Raw genomic sequence first — 18819 nt, 5'->3', positions numbered from 1 at the left:
CAGCTGCGTGTTGAGCACAGTGAAGCAGCAGACCGACACCTGCTGCTCCTGAAGCGTCTGCTGCGCCGCCCCGGGAGCAGCCTCCTCGAGCTACTTTTATGCAGATGTTATTTTTATAAGTGTTACTTACCTCCTGTGAAAACATTTAGTAACTGACACAGGGCGCGCCTCTATTATTTAAAAACACTACGAAGGGAAGAAAGACGCACATTAGCTAGGACTTAAACCAATTATTGTGACTTTATTACAATAATTGCAAACAATACTTTAATGGTATTCAATCATATCACAATTACTCAAATTATATACAAATAGGGATTTATACAAGTCTGCATTTAAAAAAAGAAAGTAATTAATGACCAACAAATCACATTATAAACAAGATTTTTCCTAAAAGTGTGGCCAATAACAAGAAATTCACAGTTATTCTGAAAGTGTTTTAAGACGCAGGAATCATATTGCACATAATACAATGGGAAACCCTACTGAGTAGATGTATATATTTTAATCTAGTTTTTCACAAAATTTACATTATCATGCAACACTTCACTGTACACAGAATGGTGGAACTAGAACAAACAGGTTAACGTACAAACCTTCAATATAATAGCCACAAAATTACAATTATTTTAAAGTTATATTTAAAATAACTTTAATTTATAAAAAAACAAAAAACACCACTCCAGCGTAATAACACTGAGCGGACACAATCACAGTTTGTTCCCGCTCAGGCGGCTTCCTCAGTGTTCCTCTTTGTCCTTTCCCTTCTTTTCCCTTTCGTCCTGTAGCGCAGTACCGAGCTTCTTGATGAGGACGGACAGAACCTTGTCCAGCGGGTCCATGACTCCTCTCTGCAGCCACTTAGGGATAGTAGTCCTGGCGTGATGAAAGCCCAGCTTTTGAAGAATGTAATCAACACCTACTGGGTCAATCTTTCTTCCAGTCCAAGAAATTAATCTAAAATAAATATAAATAATAATTAGGAGTACAGTCTCCCAGCACAGTCCTGAAGGTAAGTTCAAGAGCATCACTGGCCTCCCTTATGTGCTCAGGACTAAGTATGTTCAGTAGGTGCATTTGAATAGCCTAACCTACAATTCCTGGGCCCACCATGATAGCATTAAAATTGTGTGACTGTGTAGCCTTGCTAAGCCTGCACACAGTAATGGAATTAGGGAACTTCATTCTGATTATTGCAAGCCTAATGTTACACAGTCAGCTTAAACATCTGAAGGCCATTTGGTTCATTCTAAAAGATGCTAATTAACTTGGGGGAGAAATCCTTTCACAATGTGCATGTATTATCAAGTCCGGATGTCATTCACTTAAAACATCTTTCTGTTCTGTCAATTACACCTCCGAGGCGAAAACAATGAAGAGCTCATGTATGTGGCGTAGTGGGGGTGGGGCACATGCAGTGTTTGCTGCGTGTCCGACACGTTCCGGGGAAGAACTGCTCTCCCCCGATCCTTGGTGCTCTGTGTGGAGGCAGAGCCACCGGTGAGACACTGCTGGCCCTGGTCGGCCCCTCCCCGCGGGGGGTCTGATCGCCAATTTCAGTGGCCACCTCCCTACCTTCTCTTAGGAACCGTTCATTTTGGCCTGGCCCCTACATCGGCGAGCCCAGACTGGGCCTCGCGGCCCGTGGCTGGGTGAGCACCCAGTGCTGCAGGCCACAGAGCTGCAGCCGCCCTGCAGGCGAGGTCTGCAGTGCTGAGACCCCGTGGGGAAGCGCCCGCCTGAATCAGTGGTGGGCAGCCAGTGTTGCTCGACACCCAAACCACATTCCCTGCTACCAGCTTTACCAGCATCAAGACTGTCATCTTGCTGTCCAGCTGCCTCTCCCGCACCGTTTCAATGAGGGGAAAGGCCAGGATTAAGCACTGATCACCTAAAACTCTTACCCGTTGTAAGCATTTTGGGTTAATTCATTTATTTCACTATTGCAACAACCCTATACAGTACGTGATACCGTTTTCTAACTTTTTCCTACGTGGCAGCGGAGGCAGAGCGCAGTTACTGGGGCCTCTGGGTGGGGGGGGTCACGTAGCCAGAGAGCAGCGCTGAGGCCACTGTGCTGTATATAGACTCGCGGCAGCGTGCCGAAGGAGGGGACGCAGGTACGGCAAGCTAACCGCTGCACGCCCTTTAAAGCCACAGAGACAGCAGGTCCGTACACACATCGACCGCTGTTTGCGTCAGCCAGCCCAGGGCAGAACTGCTTTCCTCATACGCTGCTTCCCTTAACGTCACAGAACCAGCTTGTCCCCATCAGGTGACGACCTACCCAGTCGATTATATTTCTACAGATCTACAAATGCAACAGATTTTCTAAATACTTTTCTGCATTAGGATTTTTGCAATATTTTAAGTTTATTCCTTAGTATTGACACTGTTAATATTTCTCATGCATTTTTGTGCTATTCATAACAAAGTGTTTTGTTGATTTGGTCACAACAGATTTCACTGAATACAAATTACCAACGTAAAGTCACCTCTGCTTACACAGGAGGCCACTGGCTGACCCTAAATATACTTTTGGGCCAAGTGTCCCCCAGCCTAAGACAGAGCCTCCAACCGCTGCCCCAGAGCCCCGCCGAGCACGGGGGCTGAGAGCGCCCGCGCCCCACCTGAGGGTGGGCTCCAGGTGCCACGTGTTGCACAGGAAGTCCCTCCAGTCCACGGCGGTGTACGTGACGCCGTCTTCTCTGTCCGTGTCGGAGGGGCCGTCATCGGTGGCAATAACTGGGCTCTTCTGTCCTGGTCGCGTCGATAAAATCCGAGGTGGAAAAATGGCTAAAATGAGAATAATAGGTCAACATTGCAAACACGTATCTTTTAAGTTTACTTTAAATCACTGCACAAACAATAACTGGCTTCATTTGTCATTTTATCGATAACCTCCCAAAGCCTCATTTAATTAAGTTTCTTTAAAAGATTTTAAATAAGCCATGAGTAAGTGCCAATAATTGGTACTACTTGGAGGAAGACAATTATCAAAGTTATTGCACTATCTTACAATGAGATGTGATGTCATTCAGTTTTGAGTAGTAGCGTATGTTTTACACACGTGTGCGGGCCTCGCACGAATGGGACAGCGCTGGGATTTCCCTGGCAGCAGGCCTGGGGCACTGGGACCGACAGCTGCAGGTTTCCCGAAGAACAGCTTTAGGGGGGCGACCTATTGTTTTAACAGCTTTACTGGGATATAATTCACATACTATACAATTCCTTCACTGAACGTGTACAGCTCCATGGTTTTAGTATGGTAATGGCCATACGTGTACGTGAACAGTGGTGCTAACTTAGAAGCTTTTCAGGTTAGCAGCCTTGTCCCTCTATGTAGCAAACATTCCAATGTTTTATGAAAGATGAAGTCTTTCTAAATATGTGATCATAAATGACAACACGCTGCTTTATTATGTAGCTGTTTCTTTAGTCCCTTCACTTGACTAGTAGTACTTCTTCCGAGAGGTTTCCTTTTCTTTTCCTATTTGTGAGAATCCCCTACGAGTCTGACTGTGTCTGCATGTGCGTGGGAGCCAGTGTGGGGCCCAGAAGACCAGCCCACGGCGGGCCGGGTACAAAGAGCGCCGTGCGTGCTCAGCAGGCGCTCAGTCTGTCAGAGAGTCTAACAGGTTACTCAGATGTGTGTGTTACTGACATCTGCTCCTCACAGAGGGCGGAGACACTCCCCCCTCATTTATCTGAGACCATAAAGCCCCGTAAAAGTGGCGGGCAGCTGCCTTTCCCGAAGCGTGAGAGCGAGCCCACAAACCCCCACGCGAGGCGAGGCTGCGCACCTTTCTCCTTCTCCTTGAGGTAAGCCGACACCAGGTCGTGGAGGAACATGATGAGCTCCGCGTCCATGGTCACGCAGATGTGGTCGGTGAACTCCGTCACCACGCTGCACTCCACCTTCGGCTTCAGGCTGGCATCTGCAAGGCCGGGGCCCCTCATGGTAAGGACTTGGCGACCCGAGTCCCTTTCCCTTCGTGCCAGGGATGGACGGACGGGGGTGTGTAAATGCACCCACTCACGGCCGCCAATGGGGCTCACAGAAGGGCAGCAGTGCAAAGTATGGGCCATTTATTCCTCATAAAACCCATGCTAAGTGAAGTCCTGTGTTAGTCTCTGTGTTACTGAGAAAGCAGTACAAATGGATTACATTATTTCCCATCTGTCATGTGGCTGATAAGAATATCTATGTGACCCAGGATATCAATTTCCTCAGATTATAATAAAATTACAAAAATAACCTGTGGAAAGACAGTTGTGTGATGATCCTTTAGAATTTTCTTGGTAACTTTAGAAACTAAAGATTGCTTTTCCACATACCCTGTAACGAAGGTTCCTGAGGTTCTTGAACATGAATGGACTTAAAGTCCAGCTGCATCCTTGGTAACGCAAAGATCGTCTCTGTTTCGTGGTTGTAGGCGGAGCCGCCTCTGAACCCACTCAGCAAGCTGGAACTCTTCACCGTGGTGCTATTCTCAGCGTTATTAGCATCAACATTACGAAGCAGGTTCAGCTCTACATGCATAATAAAGACAGTAAGAACCAAATTAAACCAATAGGCATTGATAAGCCTACAGCTTTCATAACACTTGATGCAAGAACTTTTATCATTTCAAAAGTTGGAAAATAAATGCATTTGAAAACAGAGCCATATTAAGTCGTGGTCTTGAGAACAGTTATATATCTATATATACACAGGGGTATATTTATATAAATATAGTGTTATGTTAAGCTATATGTAGTGAGTTATATTTATATACACATATATACACATATATAAAATAGTGATATACATATGGAACTCTTCTCAAGACTGAAGCTTTATAACATGACTTTGGATAAATCCAATAATACAATCCATTTTGGTTTTTGTTCCTTGAACTTTAAAATGAGTATTATTCTCAACTGAAACCATGTCTGAGTTTAAGAGTTTCATTAACCTCAGAGTTCTCCATACACTGAATGCTTCACACTGACAGAATTTGTGATTAAATATGATCTTGATCTTGACATCAGGTAGAAGTCCTGATTTTCCTCAGCGTATGTGCTATGATTACATTATGGTTGTCTTATAAAAATCAGCAATTTTCTAGGTACACAGGTAGCAGTTCAGTACACTAACAGCCCCTCCAAAATATCCCAGCCAAAAATGACCCCTCCCCCAAAACGTGCTCTTGGAGGAAGACCAGCCAACACGCTCATCATCTTCCAGTTTGCGACCTTATCCTCCACTGTCCCCCTGGGGTTGCCTGACCATAGCAACTATTCTCAGCGGGGCCCAAGTCATCACCTTCTGCATTTTGAAAAGTCATTTTTAAGCGAAACATTGAATTCTTAGTATGTCTCAATCTAGTCAGCTTTCCAATACAAATGAAACAATTTGGTAAAAGCAGTCCTATAAACTTGAACACAAAACCATAAACTAAAAATGTTCATGACCACGTTATCACAAGACTGGTGAATCTAATCAAATGAAAAAACTCATCCAATCCACTTTAGACTTCCGACTTCAGCGAATGTTACTCAGTTTCATTCTATTTCATTCACCCAGAACTGTCACTTTGTGGCATCCTGCCACTTCGCTGTGTAACAACCCGCCCAAACCTCAAATGTTTGGCATCAGTATGGAAGTATTTTTCTAATTACCATAAAGTAAACTTGATTTCATTTATTTAGGCCAATTCTGTTTTGAGTGTTTTCAGTTACATCTAAAATCACTGACGTTGCGTTGCTGGGGCGGTGAAATCGGGCACTAACATTGTCACTACGTCAGCAGGACTAAAGTGAAACTTGCTTAATCGAAGAAATGAAAACTGTCCTTCCGCTTAAATGCTAAACAGTCAAAAGCACCTCAGATGAAAACAGATATTTCCAAAAAATGAAACTTCCGACCTTCATTCCTCGTGGCCGTCACGTAATTGAACCACTCTTTCACGCTCGCCACCCCGTGGGGCGGGTTTTCGTGGCGACGCCTGGTGATCTTGGTTATGGTCGCCATGGGACTTTCCAAGGCGCCACACGGCTTGGTGACCATGGTGTTATGGCCCAGATGGAAATCCAGCGTTTGCACAATATATGTAGAGTGGTCACTGGAACCTAGAGGGAAAAGAGGTTCTTGGTGCAACACACTGTATTTAGATGCAAGAAAATGTGTGGCCTTTGAGCAACAGATTTAGCTGAGTCATAAAGAAGGTTGTGAAAATAAGTGACAGAAAGTCACAAGTGGTATTTTCTTTCAGTATAACTGGATTTTCCCCAGTAAGATGAATAGGAAATGCAGGCTGAAGGGAACCGGGTCGGGCTGCCACTGCACATCAGAGGTGGGAGCAGAGCCTGGCCTCCGAGCTGCCTGCTCTGGTCTTGCCTGCGGCTCATTTCCTTACACACCACCGGGCCTCTTCGCGGAGGCTCTCTCTTGCTTTCCCACTCTGTGAGGATCTCCTGCACGCTCACGCTTATGTAAGACGTATTTCAGTAACGACTATCGTGACCATGGCAAGCCACAGCTGCAGAAACTTGAAACGCCTAAATAAGACCCAGAGCGGATGGCAAATTCAGAAAGAAGTCCTTTCCCCCGCGCCAGGCTTTAGAGACGCTGAGCCCTGGGCAGTGAGCTCCCTGACATGTCAGGTACATGACAACAGACAGAGATGGACTTCAGGAATACCGTAAGAAAAAACAGAGGACAGAGAAAGAAAAATTACTCTGCCGTCTCGTATTATATCAGAAGATAGAGAAGAAGAAAAGTTTGAAATGTGCCAGCTTACCATCTTCCCAGATTTTCTGCGCTTCGGTCCAAAAAGCAATGTTTGGTTCCTCTAAGTGAAAAAGGGCCCAGGATTTTGAACGGAAGTTTGGGCCATGAAAACATGCCAGTGTCATATGATTTCCGTGTAAGCTCATCGAGCCTCCAAACTGCATTCCGTCCTCTGGTAGCGGGATCTGGAACAGGGAGATGTGGCAGCCCGACACGACCTTCAGCACGCCGGGCCAGTGCCGGTGGTGCGCGGCGTCCAGCACTGCAAGAGAACCGAACAGCGCGTGTGCCGCCCGCCCGCCCGCCTGCCGCGGCCGCCCTGAGCGCGCCGGCAGGAGCAGGGAGGCAGCGCTCCTTCCACGGCCTGCGTGGCGCAGACTACCAACGCCCAGTCCGGGGAAGGACGCCGCCCAGGGACGTGTGTGACTAGGAAGTGGAAACTTGCTAATAACCATGACGGCACTGCCGCAGTGACTGACAACGCCTGCGTGGAACTGTACCCATTCTCGCAGTGGCTCTGGGAGCCAGGGATTTCATCGCACTCCGTTCAGTGGCGCAGAGGAGGGGCTCAGGGAGTAGAAGACGGAAGTCAAACGCAGGTCCCTGGTTTTCTGTACGCCTTCTTTTTTACTCTTTTGTACTCCTGCTGCTCAAAAGGGGGGTCTGAGGCTCAACGGCACCAGCCTGGGCTCGTTCGAGATGCAGGTTCTGATGTCGCCACTCCTACTGCGTCAGACCCTGCATCTGAGTGAGGGCCCCAGCACTTCAGATGCACGTTCACGGGTGACGAGCCCTGCGTTCTATTGGGAAGCACTGACTGTACCGCCCCTCACTCCCGCGATGTTCTGTTGCCGCTTCCCGCAGCTCTCGCTCCAGATCCAGCAGGGACCGCGTGCTGCGTTTAATTGGCATGTCTCTTTGGTTTCCTGGAATCTAACACAAGTCCCTCAGCCTGTTTGTTTGTTTTCCATGACAAGAACTCTTCAGAAAAGCCAGGCCGGGTGTTCTGGGACATTTGCCTCTACTCGTACACACCTGACACCGAATCTTGTTTAAAGGAAACACAGGGGCTGGAGGAACAAGACAAATGAAACCAGAGGGAAGCCACTGAAAAATACCTAGACGGTAGAGCATTCTGTAGGACAATAGGCCGAGCCTCTCCAACAAGTCAGGTCATTAAGAAAAAGACAACGCCATATTAAAAGAGAGTAAAGGAACATAAGACATTTAACCAGCGATGGTGGCGGAGGTGCCGTCCTGGACAGACTACAGGTCAGGGGTGGAACGTGGTCACAGGCCACAGGAGATAAATTCGCAACACGGAAGTGGGAGGCTGTCAAGTGAAAACGGTTACAGGGCAGTATGAACAGTCGTTTGGTCAAGAGAACACATGCACAGGTGCAAAGGAAAACATCGGAACGCACGTGCTTCCAGGTGCTGATAGGATCATTTTGGGTGGAATGAGATGCTCTTATTTTTTGCTTGTATGTCTTTTCTAGTTTTTTTCAATGTACAAGTATTGCTTCTGTGGTAACAGAAAGTCATTAAAAATCACCCTGACCCGGACCGTCCCTCCAGGGGTCTCCCCACTCCCTCCACATGGCAGCTGGGGACGCTGCACAAAGGAACAGTTTCGGACACGGTTAAGTAAGAGCAAGGCTGTCCAACACTCCCCAGGAGCTACCCACCATATGAGAGCCCCTGCCGCGGCCTGCCTCTGAGTTCCGGCCTAGCCTTCTCCTGCTCATGCACTCCGCCCCACACTGGGCACCTGGTGACGTAGCTCCCTGACGCGGGCACCGGCACCCTGCCCGCACCCATGCCTGGGCGCCCCTCCGCGGTCTCAGCCCGGACTGTTCCTGAGGGAAAGGCTTCCCTGGCCACCCTTCTCTGCTTCCTTCCGCTGCCTCAGCCCTCTCCTCGGCACTTCCCTACCTGCAAGTCTCTGGCGTTAACGATGGTCTGCCTCTCCCATTGGGCTGTAAACTTCACGAGGCTACTGACCGAATCAGAGCGAAAACTATCTGCCTAACATGACAGAGCTAGTAATTTCAAACTCTGACTTTGGGCCATGCTCTGACGCAGAACGCGGTCTTGCCCTAGGGAGTACCCGGGGGTGCGGCGCACGGGGGTTGGCAGGGGAGCGACGATGACCTCTCGAACGCCGGCCCCGAGCCCCACCGGCAGGGGAGCAGGTGTGCCGCTGAGTGACCCGGGGAGCAGAGTGCTCCCTGCTGCGCACGGTGCACAGATGCTGCGTGGCTCTGCGGGAGGGCCGCACCGCGCCCTTGAAGAGGAGCCCACGCGAGGCTCGGTGCTAACCCTTACACTGCTCTTGTGGGCTCTTCTCCAGGGTGCTCGGTGCCGCCTTCGGTGGGAGGTAGGGAACGGGTCCCCAGGTAGACAGCGCGCGCTTGCTGGTGTCGAACTGCTGGGTGAAGAATTCCTGGAGCTTCATCCCTATTTTTATCAGGTCTGGGGTGGTTGATCTCGATATCATCACTTGGAAAATATCCCACTTCAGATCTCCATGGACAAAAATTTCACTAGAACGTAAAACAGAGTCTTTATCACGTATCTCATAGAGGGCAGTTCAGAAGCAGGGGAAGAGTTCTCTTCCCCACCCAACTTTTTCATTCACATCAGCTGCGGAACAGAAAGCCATTTTGCAAGGAAACGACCTGCTGCGGGCACTCTCGCGGCAAGACAGGAAGCGCGGCCCCAGCAGTCGGCGGAGTCCAATGGCGCGAGTACCTCTTATCTGTCATGCTCGCGTCCAGGGCGACGCACAGGTTCACTTTCCACTCGTCCTGTAGCTTGAGGTCGGCGTTGCTGAAGATGCCCATGAGGATGCTGGAGCCCATGTAGTCCACGCGGGCGTCCGTCGAGCCCATTGTGACCTGGATTTTGTGGCTGGGCTGCTGATTCGGGTGTTCGGAAATATGAGCTGCAACCGACAGTCATTACTTTCCACAGAGAGGCCTACCAGGACCAGCGCATCAAAATCAGTTTTTAAAAACTGAAATGCCAACATACCAACCATCTCCAGAGCATTGACATCGATGGTCCCTCCAACGACCCCGCCCTTGGAATCTAGCTGGGACCTTCCCAGCCCCACGGACATGCTGATCTCTCGGTCGCGGTTACTTCCGACCGACAGGCGGCCCTGGCTCTTCAAACCACTCGTCGTCCAACTGAGGAAAGAGAAGGTTATTACTGAGACACTGGGCTTCCAATGTCACCAATTAAAACGAGAGTTAGGGGACTTCAAAAAAAGTTTAAAAAAAAAGTTGATTATAAAAACTGGCCAATGTTTAAATATTAACACTTAAGAGGAGGCTTTTTGCTTAGCTAGAAAACCGTTTTAGTTGTAATTTTCTCCCTTTTTAGAACATATTCGTGTTATAGTGTCTGTAGGATTAGATGAAGGCACTTTCAAGACAAAGCAATTTTATACCTTCATCAGCCGTTTTTACCGCCTCAAACATTTTAACATCAGAAAGGTTGTGAAATGCTTTACGATATGAGAAAAATTAGAACTGATGACCAAATACGTTTCTTTGTATCTGAGGAGCTTACGTTGTGTTTCCCATTACATTACTCATATTCATTTGAACGTTCAGTTGCTTCAAGTTGATAGCAAACACGACCAGAGTTTCCCACGGGGTCCCCTGCTGACTTGCTGCTTTGTTGGACTTGTTAAAAGGAGTTGATGTTTTTGACAGTGAATCTAAAAACAGAACAAATGCACATTAATTCACGTAGATGCTCAGTGATTACAAAGCAAAAACCACTCTTATCGCTCTGACCCCAAAACTGAAAATACAATATCAAAGCCTCACACTCAACAGCTGTCCCACTGCCTCCCCGACAGTTGCCACTCACTGCCTGCTCAGCAGGTGCTGGCAGAGTCACTCCCTGTAAGCTCGTGAGGTTCTGGGGACACTCCATGGCACACAAGGGGGTGCTGGTGTGCGGGGACGCGGCGGCACGGGCCCCTCACCCCCCCGGGCTTTCTCAGCAGAGCAGGAAGTCCCGGGCTGCTGCTGGCCCAGAGCGCCCGGAAGGCAGGACCACCCCGAGGCGCAGAGGCTGCCGCGGGCCTGCCTTCTGTGTCTCACAGACTCACGTGCGCCCTGAATACCGCGAGTGCTCGTCATACTCTAACGCTGCCTGTGGCATGAACTGCAGCACGCATTTTAGATGTTCAGACACAAGCCGAGCACAGACACACTCAAACAGCGCTGGGTAACTAGAAGACTGAGTGACTACTAAGCTTAACTTCATCAATATCGGACTTCTTTTACAACATTGCAGCTTCGTTTTCCTTCTAAAAATAACAGACCCACTGAGAAGTACAGACTGGCAGTCACAGAACAGTCACGGAGATGTGCAGCACAGCACAGGGAATACAGTCAGTAATACTGGGGTAACCGTGTGCGGTGCCAGGCGGGCACTGGAAACGGTGCGGGGAGCACTTTGTAAAGTATACGGCTGTCTAGCCACCATGCTGTGCACCCGAAACTGATACAGGACGCTATTATTGCGCATAAACTGCCACTGAAAAAAATAACCACGCCACACTAAGCAGGCTCATTCCTCCCTCCCCACCCCTTCCAAAGCTCCTAGGCACCCCACTGTCTCCTCTACAGGCAGAAGCTTGAGCTGTTGTTTGGTTTGCCCTTGCCCCCCAACCCCCTGCCATCTTCCAAAAAGACCTGCAAGAGTCGAGCTCCCTGCAGGAGGGGCAGAGACCTGGGAGTCACTCATTGCTGAGAACGGGGCAGTGTACCTCTGCGGGGGACGGAGGAGTCAGACACGCTCCTGGATCGTACGGAAGCCGGGGACTTGAGGCTCTGCGCTGCCGCCCCTGGCGACATGGTGCTGTTTGTCAGGTGCTCGCTGAACACGTTGGGGGACTGAGGCATGTGCGTGAAGGAGGCCGACTGGCTGGGCTGCTCCCAGGTCCTGCAGTAAGCTTTCCTCGAGGACTCGGGGGACAGGTGCTGGCTCACCCCCTCAATGGAGTCAGGGGTCCCTGGGCCAGACGCTAACACAGAAGTAAAAACAACGATAATTCATGAGAAAGTCCACGTGTTGCAACTGAATACATGTCGCCCCTGTACCACTTCCAGCTCCGATATATGTCCCCTGGGTCTCTATTTGATGCGTCCACAGAAGTCTACAGTTCGCCAAATGCCCTCCAGCTGGCTTGTTTATGCTCACAGGAACACCCCGAGGAGGGCGGCGAGTCACGGTGCTCCCTGGTTACAGACCAGGGGACAGGCCAAGACCGGCCTCTCCCCGCCTGTGCTGTGTCTTGCTAGCTCCCCCTTACTCCCAGGGCACAACGCGACCGACAGCAGGGTCCACGCCCAGGAGGAGAAGTGCAGGCCCCGGTGCGGCAGGCCTCCAGCCAGCGCTGCCCGTTTCCCATGGTCACTGACCACCACTAACTTGAATGGTTCGATGTGCTTCCGTGTTCGCAGGTTTCACGAAGGTCACAAAGTAATGCCAGAGACGGAAAGTCAGCCGAGTGCCGTGCTCCGGCGCACTGCGTGGGGGCGGGGGTCCTCCCAGACACTGCACCGGGCAACGTGCCGGCCATCCTTCTTGCCACCAGCACAGCCAAAACGAAAAGGAACCCAGGGACAGCCCAGTTTCACCACGAGCTTACCCGGCAGGTTTACAGTCTGGTCCCCCAGGAAGAGGCGCCTCGCGATGCTCCTGCGATACCAGGCCCGCGGGAACGCCAGGATCTCACTGAGCCGGCGCATGTCATACTTAAAGGAAGCGGACCCGATGTCACACACAGCTGGTGCGGAGGTAAGGAAAAGCTGTTAGAACGGATTTCCAGAACCTTCAGTATTTTCACATGGCGTGCATGGCACTGCACAACAGAACTGTATTTGTTACAACCCATGAAACCCCAAAGGAAGCGGCACAGTACGATTAGCAAGGGAGAACATGCTCCTTCCACAAGGAAAGAGCACATTCTAACACTATGGGTTCCATCCCGTCTCTGCAAAGCAGGCAGGCTGGAATGATCGGTGTCTCTGCTGCCACAAGGTCAGCGATGTCGCCAGCCTGGCGCACGACCTGTGGGCACATGTGCTGCTAGTTTCGTAACTAGCTTTGCAACTGCGGGCAACTCACTTCTGAACGTAAATGCGTGTGGAACATTTTTAACTCAATCCTCTTTAGTGTTTTAAGAATCTGCAACTACTTCCAGCCAAGATGGAGGCCTAGACAGACACGCTGTGTCTCCCTCCACAACTAAGAAGGAACACAACTACCTCAAAACTAGAGACAACCAGAAGTTCTAGAAAATCGAGCTGCATGGAAGTCCAACAAACAAAGACATAAAGAAGAAATACTCATCCTGACAGGTGGGAGGGGCGGAGAGGACATGGTGTGGTGGCGGCAGCCGCAGCAGCAGCAGCAGCAGCGGTGGTACTGGCAGGCCAGTGGAAACCGCAGTCAAATGTTTTAAGAAGTCAGGAGGGACACCTGGGGGCTCCTCCCAGCACCAGACCAGACCGTGAAGCTCACAGTCCAAGCACCAGGGGAAATCAAGCCTCGTTGCTTCTGACTGTGCAGACCAGTGGGGGTTGGGGCAGAGGAAGAAACTGCCGGTCTCTCAGTAGAGACTACTTGTTTAAAGGGCCCCCACGGTCCTAGAACGTCTGCAGACCCACCTACTCTGGGCACGACAGCCAGGGCAAAGCTAGAGGGGTGCCAGTCCCATACGGAACTGGGAGAAGTGCCTGGAAAAGGGGCGAGTGCTGAGCAAGCAGCATTGTTCCCTCAGACCCCTCCCCCACAAACAGCGCCACAACGTGGTGAAATGGATCACCCTGTATTGATGAATACCTAAGGCTCCGCCCCTTAAATGAAACAGGAGTGACAGCTCTACCTAAGACACAGAGGCAAATAAACACAGGAGCCTGTCAAGATGAGGAGACAGAGAAGTATGGCCCAAAAAGGGGAACGGATCAAGGTTCCAGTGGGAGAACTAAGCGATGATGAGATAGCCAACCTCACAGACGAGGAGATAGCCAACCTAACAGATGCAGAGTTCAAAACACTGGTGATAAAGATGCTCACAGGCTTGACAGATATGCTTAAGTATGGCAAACGCATAAGAGAAGAAGTGAAGGCTATGCTAAATGATATGAAGGAAAATCCACACAAAACCAATGGTGAAGGGAAGGAAACTGGAGTTCAAATTAATGATTTGAAACATAAGGAAGAAAAAACACTGAACAAGAATTGAAAGAAATGAGGAGAGTCTTGAGAATCTCTGGGACAACTTTAAACATGCCAACATCCAAACCACAGGGGTGCCAGAAGGAGAAGAGGAAGAGCAAGAAATTGAAAGCTTATGTGAGAAAAGAATGAAGGAAAACTCCTCAAATTTGTTGAGAAAAATAGACATATAAGTCCAGGAAGTACAGAGAGTCCCAAACAAGCTAGACCCAAAGGGGACCACACCAAGACACATCATCATTAAAATGCGAAAGGTTAAAGATAAAGAGAGAATCTTAAAAGCAGCAAGAGAAAAGCAGAGAGTTACCTACAAAGGGGTGCCTATAAGACTACCAGCTGATTTCTCAAAAGAAACTTTGCAGGCAAGAAGGACTGGCAAGAAGTATTCAAGGTGATGAAACGCAAGGACCTACAACCAAGATTACTTTATCCAGCAAAGCTATCATTTAGAATGGAAGGGCAGATGAAGTGCTTCCCAGACAAGGCAAAGCTAAAGGAGTTCATTATCACCAAGCCATTATTATATGAAATGTTAAAGGGGCTTACTTAAGAAAAAGAAGGTCAAAATTATGAACATTAAAATGATGATAAACTCACTACTATCAACATTTGAATCTAAAGAATAAAAACAAAATCCAACTAAGCAAACCAGCATAGGAACAGAATCATAGGCACGGGGGTCATTTGGAGGGTTATCAGCTGGGAGGGGGGAGGGGGAGAAATGGGGAAACAGTGCAGGGACTAAGAAGCATAATCGGTTGGTACAAAACAGACATGGAGAAGTTAAGAGTAATATAGGAAAGGGTGAAGCCAAAGAACTTATATGCACGGCCCATGGACATGAACTAAGGGGGGTGGGATGCTGGAGGGAAGGGGGATTCTGGGCAGAGGGGAGCAAAGAGAAAAAACTGGGACTACTGTAACAGCATAATCAATAAAATATACTTAAAAAAAGAAAAATAATAATTTGCAACTAGAAAATCAAATAAAAAACTGTAAATTTCACCCATTTATGGCAGAGAAGTGAAGAAAAGCAGCAGTCTCTGGTGATGCAATGTGGTAATCACACTGCCAGCACTGACCGCGTGGACTGCGAGCGTACGCCAGGCCGGACCATCTCTCCTCTCCCTCTCTCCCCCTTGCTACTAAAAGCCTACGATTATCAGATATATTTACTATTTAAACAGTTAAAGGGAGGCCCGTGTTTAGTGGTGGGAAACGACCCTTCAGTTAAGACCGAAAGCTGCGTACCAGATATATTTATGAGCGTGGTGTCCATTTTGCTTGCAGACTTGTTCAGAGACTGACTTTCAAAAAACGAGGCGCCTCCCGAACGCCTGATCCGAGATAAACTCACTTTCACAAATTCAAGGTTTATACTCAGTGAGTCTTTCCGACCAGTGACTGAAGTGGGCTCTTCATCCACATTCCCTTGAAAAAACACACACACACGTACATGTACACGATACATATATATGCACAACGATCCACTGTGGTTCCATGAAATGATCCAAAGCATTGGAAATACACACCGATTACAATCACTTATGGGAGGTAAAACTTTCAGCAAAATGACCTAATGTGCATTTTTAATGGCGATGCTGTGTTTTAAAAGGCCAGTGAAATCTAAGTTCTCTCACAGTAACAACAATAACCATAACAACGGTCCCATTTTAAGGTAATAAACACGATGCACACACTTTAAAAACTTACTATTTGAGACTATAATTTCTTATACAAATAAACCTGTATCCAAGGAAATTACTGTGCTGTGTATATCACTGATAAAACATTAGCAGTTTTAAGATTCCTGTATAATTTATCTACCTGGCCTATTTACAGCACGGTTTTACTCATTTGTAGCAACAGGACAGATAGTGCCGGAGGAACAACAGAAAATTCCCTGGTCTTGTCTTACATGCCTCATGGAGAGACCAAAGGTGGGAAGTGCTGTCGAGCTGAGAAGGGGCAAGCGCGCGGGAGTACCTAGTGGCCCCGAGCCAGCCGGGAGGCCAGAGACGGCGCTCTTCTGCTTCCCGGCCCCGTACGGGTGGAACACGTAGAGCGAGAAGTCGGACATGCAGGCGGTGAAGCTCAGCCCCGACGAGCTGCTGCCGGGCGCGGCCAGGTCCGACTGGCTGCTGCTGTGCCGGCTGCGGCCCAGGGGGCTGCCCAGGCCGGACGGACCTGCAGGGGACAGACACCGAGACCTGGCTAAGCCTCAGGAAGCAGAAAGCCTGGCACCGACAGTCTCAGGAGCTCAATGTGACTTGAAAAGAAACTAGAAACACTCAACCATGAATTCATCAATCCAGCAGCCCCTCCCTCTATCGCGGTTCACTTATCGCGGCCTCCCTGTGTCACCGAATTTTTTAAATATTATATTTATTTATCGTGGGTTTTTCACTATATCGCCGGATTTTGCAGTACACTGTGTACATATGTTAAAGTTACGTAGATTTAAGAGTGTAGAATATGTTTAAGAACATAAGTAGTGTTTATAAAAGTGTGGGAAAGGTTAATAAGGAACTGGGAATGGTTTATAAGTGTTTATAAACAAGAGTTTTTTAATAAAGCCTTAAAATCTATATAAATACTAAAATAAATGTAAGGTCCTACTTCACGGATTTTCACCTATTGCGGGGGGGGTGGGGGTCTAGAACATAATACCCACGATAAGTGAGGGATCACTGTAGATTTAAATCCTTGATAACAAAACGGTGTCTTAGAAGTAGTACTTTCCAATTACTTTACTTGGAAACCCAGGACTGAATGCTCTGAAGCAGCCATTTACACATGTGGTGACCAACCCCACGGCTTCCTGTTCCCCTGTCCTCTGCACTACTGGAAGCAGGCTGCAGGAGGGACGTAGAGTGGGGGTTTACACAAAGGGAGGGGGACAGACTGGACAAATGGTAAACAAACCCCAATCAAAGAGCCGGAGGCCACGTTCCAGGAGGAAACAGAGCGAGGCACACAAACGTGGAAAGCCATACCACGTGCCACAGCATGGGGGACCTAGGGCCTAGCAGGCTCAGTGAAATAGGTCGGTCAGAGAAAGCCGAGTCCCATGCTCCACCGACATGTGGAGTCTAACAAACAAGACAAGCAAAACTGAAACGGACTCACACATACGGAGAACAAGCTGAAGGCTGCCAGGAGGAAGGGGGCTGGGGGCTGGGAGAAAAGGTGAAGGGACTGAGAAGCACAGACTGGCAGTCACAGAACAGTCACGGGGACGTACAGTGGAGCACAGGGAGGACAGTCGATCATGCAGTAACCGTGTGTGGTGACAGGTGGGCACTTAAAATATCAGGGGGAATGCTTTGTGAAGTATATGATTGTCTAACCACTATGCTATGCACCTGAAACTAATACGAAATAATATGGAATGTAAACGTAAAAAAAATAAAACCACCCCTACTGATATGCTTCCCCCACCCTGCAAAAGAGCAAAAGTTATAGATCTTTCTCTCTCTCAGAGACCAAGGGTCCCCAGAGGCAAAACTTACCACGGGTGGACAGGCTAATTCCCAATGTGCTTTAAACATAAGCAACGTGAGACCCCCTGAACAGTGTCAGGTAGCACTTGGCTCTGTGCCAATGGGACAGGAGGGCTCTTTACCTGGGGTTCCTGTCTTGCCTGCAGAGGCCTTTGCTCCACCCTGGATGGCATTACCTCCAGGGGACGTCTCGGCTGGATACATGGTCCCTAAAGTCTCCAGCTCTCCCCGGTTTGAAGAGAACACCAAGTCCAGGGATGGCAGCTTCAGCATGCACTCGACTCTGGATACTGGTAAGCAGCTGAACTTGACCTGTGAGGGCTGACGTGCACGAAGCCAAGGTTCTAGGTCAGACAATTTCACGATGCATCCCAGAAGTTACATTTCCCTTTCAGTCCACATATACCATGTTTACTGACACAAAAGGGCTCTGTGCTTAATGTTTTAGCTTCTGCAAACAGACCCACACTAGCAATGTATAATGTATACACATAATGGTATCATTTTTAAAAATTGAAGTATTTGAGGAGCTATTTCTGGGTGATCAATAGTTAGATATTTAAATCATTCAGACCATTAAAGACACTTGTTCATAATCAAATATAGGAAGTAATTTTCCTTATGCTAAAATTTAAAAAGATTTGTATTAATAAAAGTTTTAGTAAGTCTCAAGCCCTCAGCTTGAGATCTTGAAAAGCTAGTGCAAAACACCAGAAGGAAGCTCTTTGGCCAAACTGCCACTGTAGAGAACAGCCTGAACAGGTGACCGTTAGCGTTTCTTCTGTTCTGAAGACAGGTTATGAGATTCTAATTGCGGGTAAACTACACCCTCCAGTTGACGTATGAGTAGCTGTCAAATCCTCTTACTAACTGGGCTCCATCAGAGGATAACAGGCACTCCCGCAGGCCAGTGGGCAGGACTGCATTGTAACATAGTAAGTAACAGTTCTGTACCTCTCAGCAGAACTCTCACAAAGGCACTGGCGGACTTCTTGTCTCAATGACACTTTCCATCTGCCCCAGACAGTATGGCCAGAAACACAGATGCCATACGAAAAACAGGCATTAACGCTAACAAGGGACTTTAACTGGTATGGTTTTATTTTTGCCACACAAGCACGAGACCTAGATTCTGAAAACCCTCCTCGGCAGAAAAAGACACACAAGACCATGCAGGTGCTTCCCTGGCAGCCTCTCGGCCAGGGTCACAGAGGCCCGGGAGCCACAGGGGAAGAACACGGGACCGGAGATCATGCTGGAAAGGTTCCGGCA

General features: G+C 48.6%; 1 protein-coding gene across 2 annotated transcripts in view; it reads right to left on the bottom strand.

Annotated features, from left to right (window-relative positions):
• Positions 1-241: 241 nt before the first annotated feature.
• Positions 242-18819, bottom strand: part of BLTP1 (bridge-like lipid transfer protein family member 1) — a 118787-nt gene continuing 100209 nt past the window's right edge. For both annotated transcript variants that reach the window (XM_090288921.1, XM_090288922.1), the window contains 15 exons: positions 17670-17868; positions 16031-16231; positions 15296-15475; positions 12453-12590; positions 11568-11825; positions 10355-10505; positions 9812-9969; positions 9530-9722; positions 9104-9321; positions 6786-7037; positions 5911-6114; positions 4339-4533; positions 3804-3938; positions 2631-2796; positions 242-957 (listed from right to left, as the gene is read on the bottom strand). In XM_090288921.1, coding sequence (XP_090145047.1) covers positions 741-957; positions 2631-2796; positions 3804-3938; positions 4339-4533; positions 5911-6114; positions 6786-7037; positions 9104-9321; positions 9530-9722; positions 9812-9969; positions 10355-10505; positions 11568-11825; positions 12453-12590; positions 15296-15475; positions 16031-16231; positions 17670-17868 — 2865 coding nt within the window. In that variant the 3' untranslated portion in view covers positions 242-740. The remainder of the gene's footprint in view (positions 958-2630; positions 2797-3803; positions 3939-4338; positions 4534-5910; positions 6115-6785; positions 7038-9103; positions 9322-9529; positions 9723-9811; positions 9970-10354; positions 10506-11567; positions 11826-12452; positions 12591-15295; positions 15476-16030; positions 16232-17669; positions 17869-18819) is intronic.

Source organism: Furipterus horrens, unplaced genomic scaffold, assembly GCF_987537825.1.
Source record: "Furipterus horrens unplaced genomic scaffold, mFurHor1.1.pri manual_scaffold_10, whole genome shotgun sequence".
Lineage (NCBI taxonomy): Eukaryota > Metazoa > Chordata > Mammalia > Chiroptera > Furipteridae > Furipterus > Furipterus horrens.
This window is presented reverse-complemented; position numbering and strand designations above follow the sequence as displayed.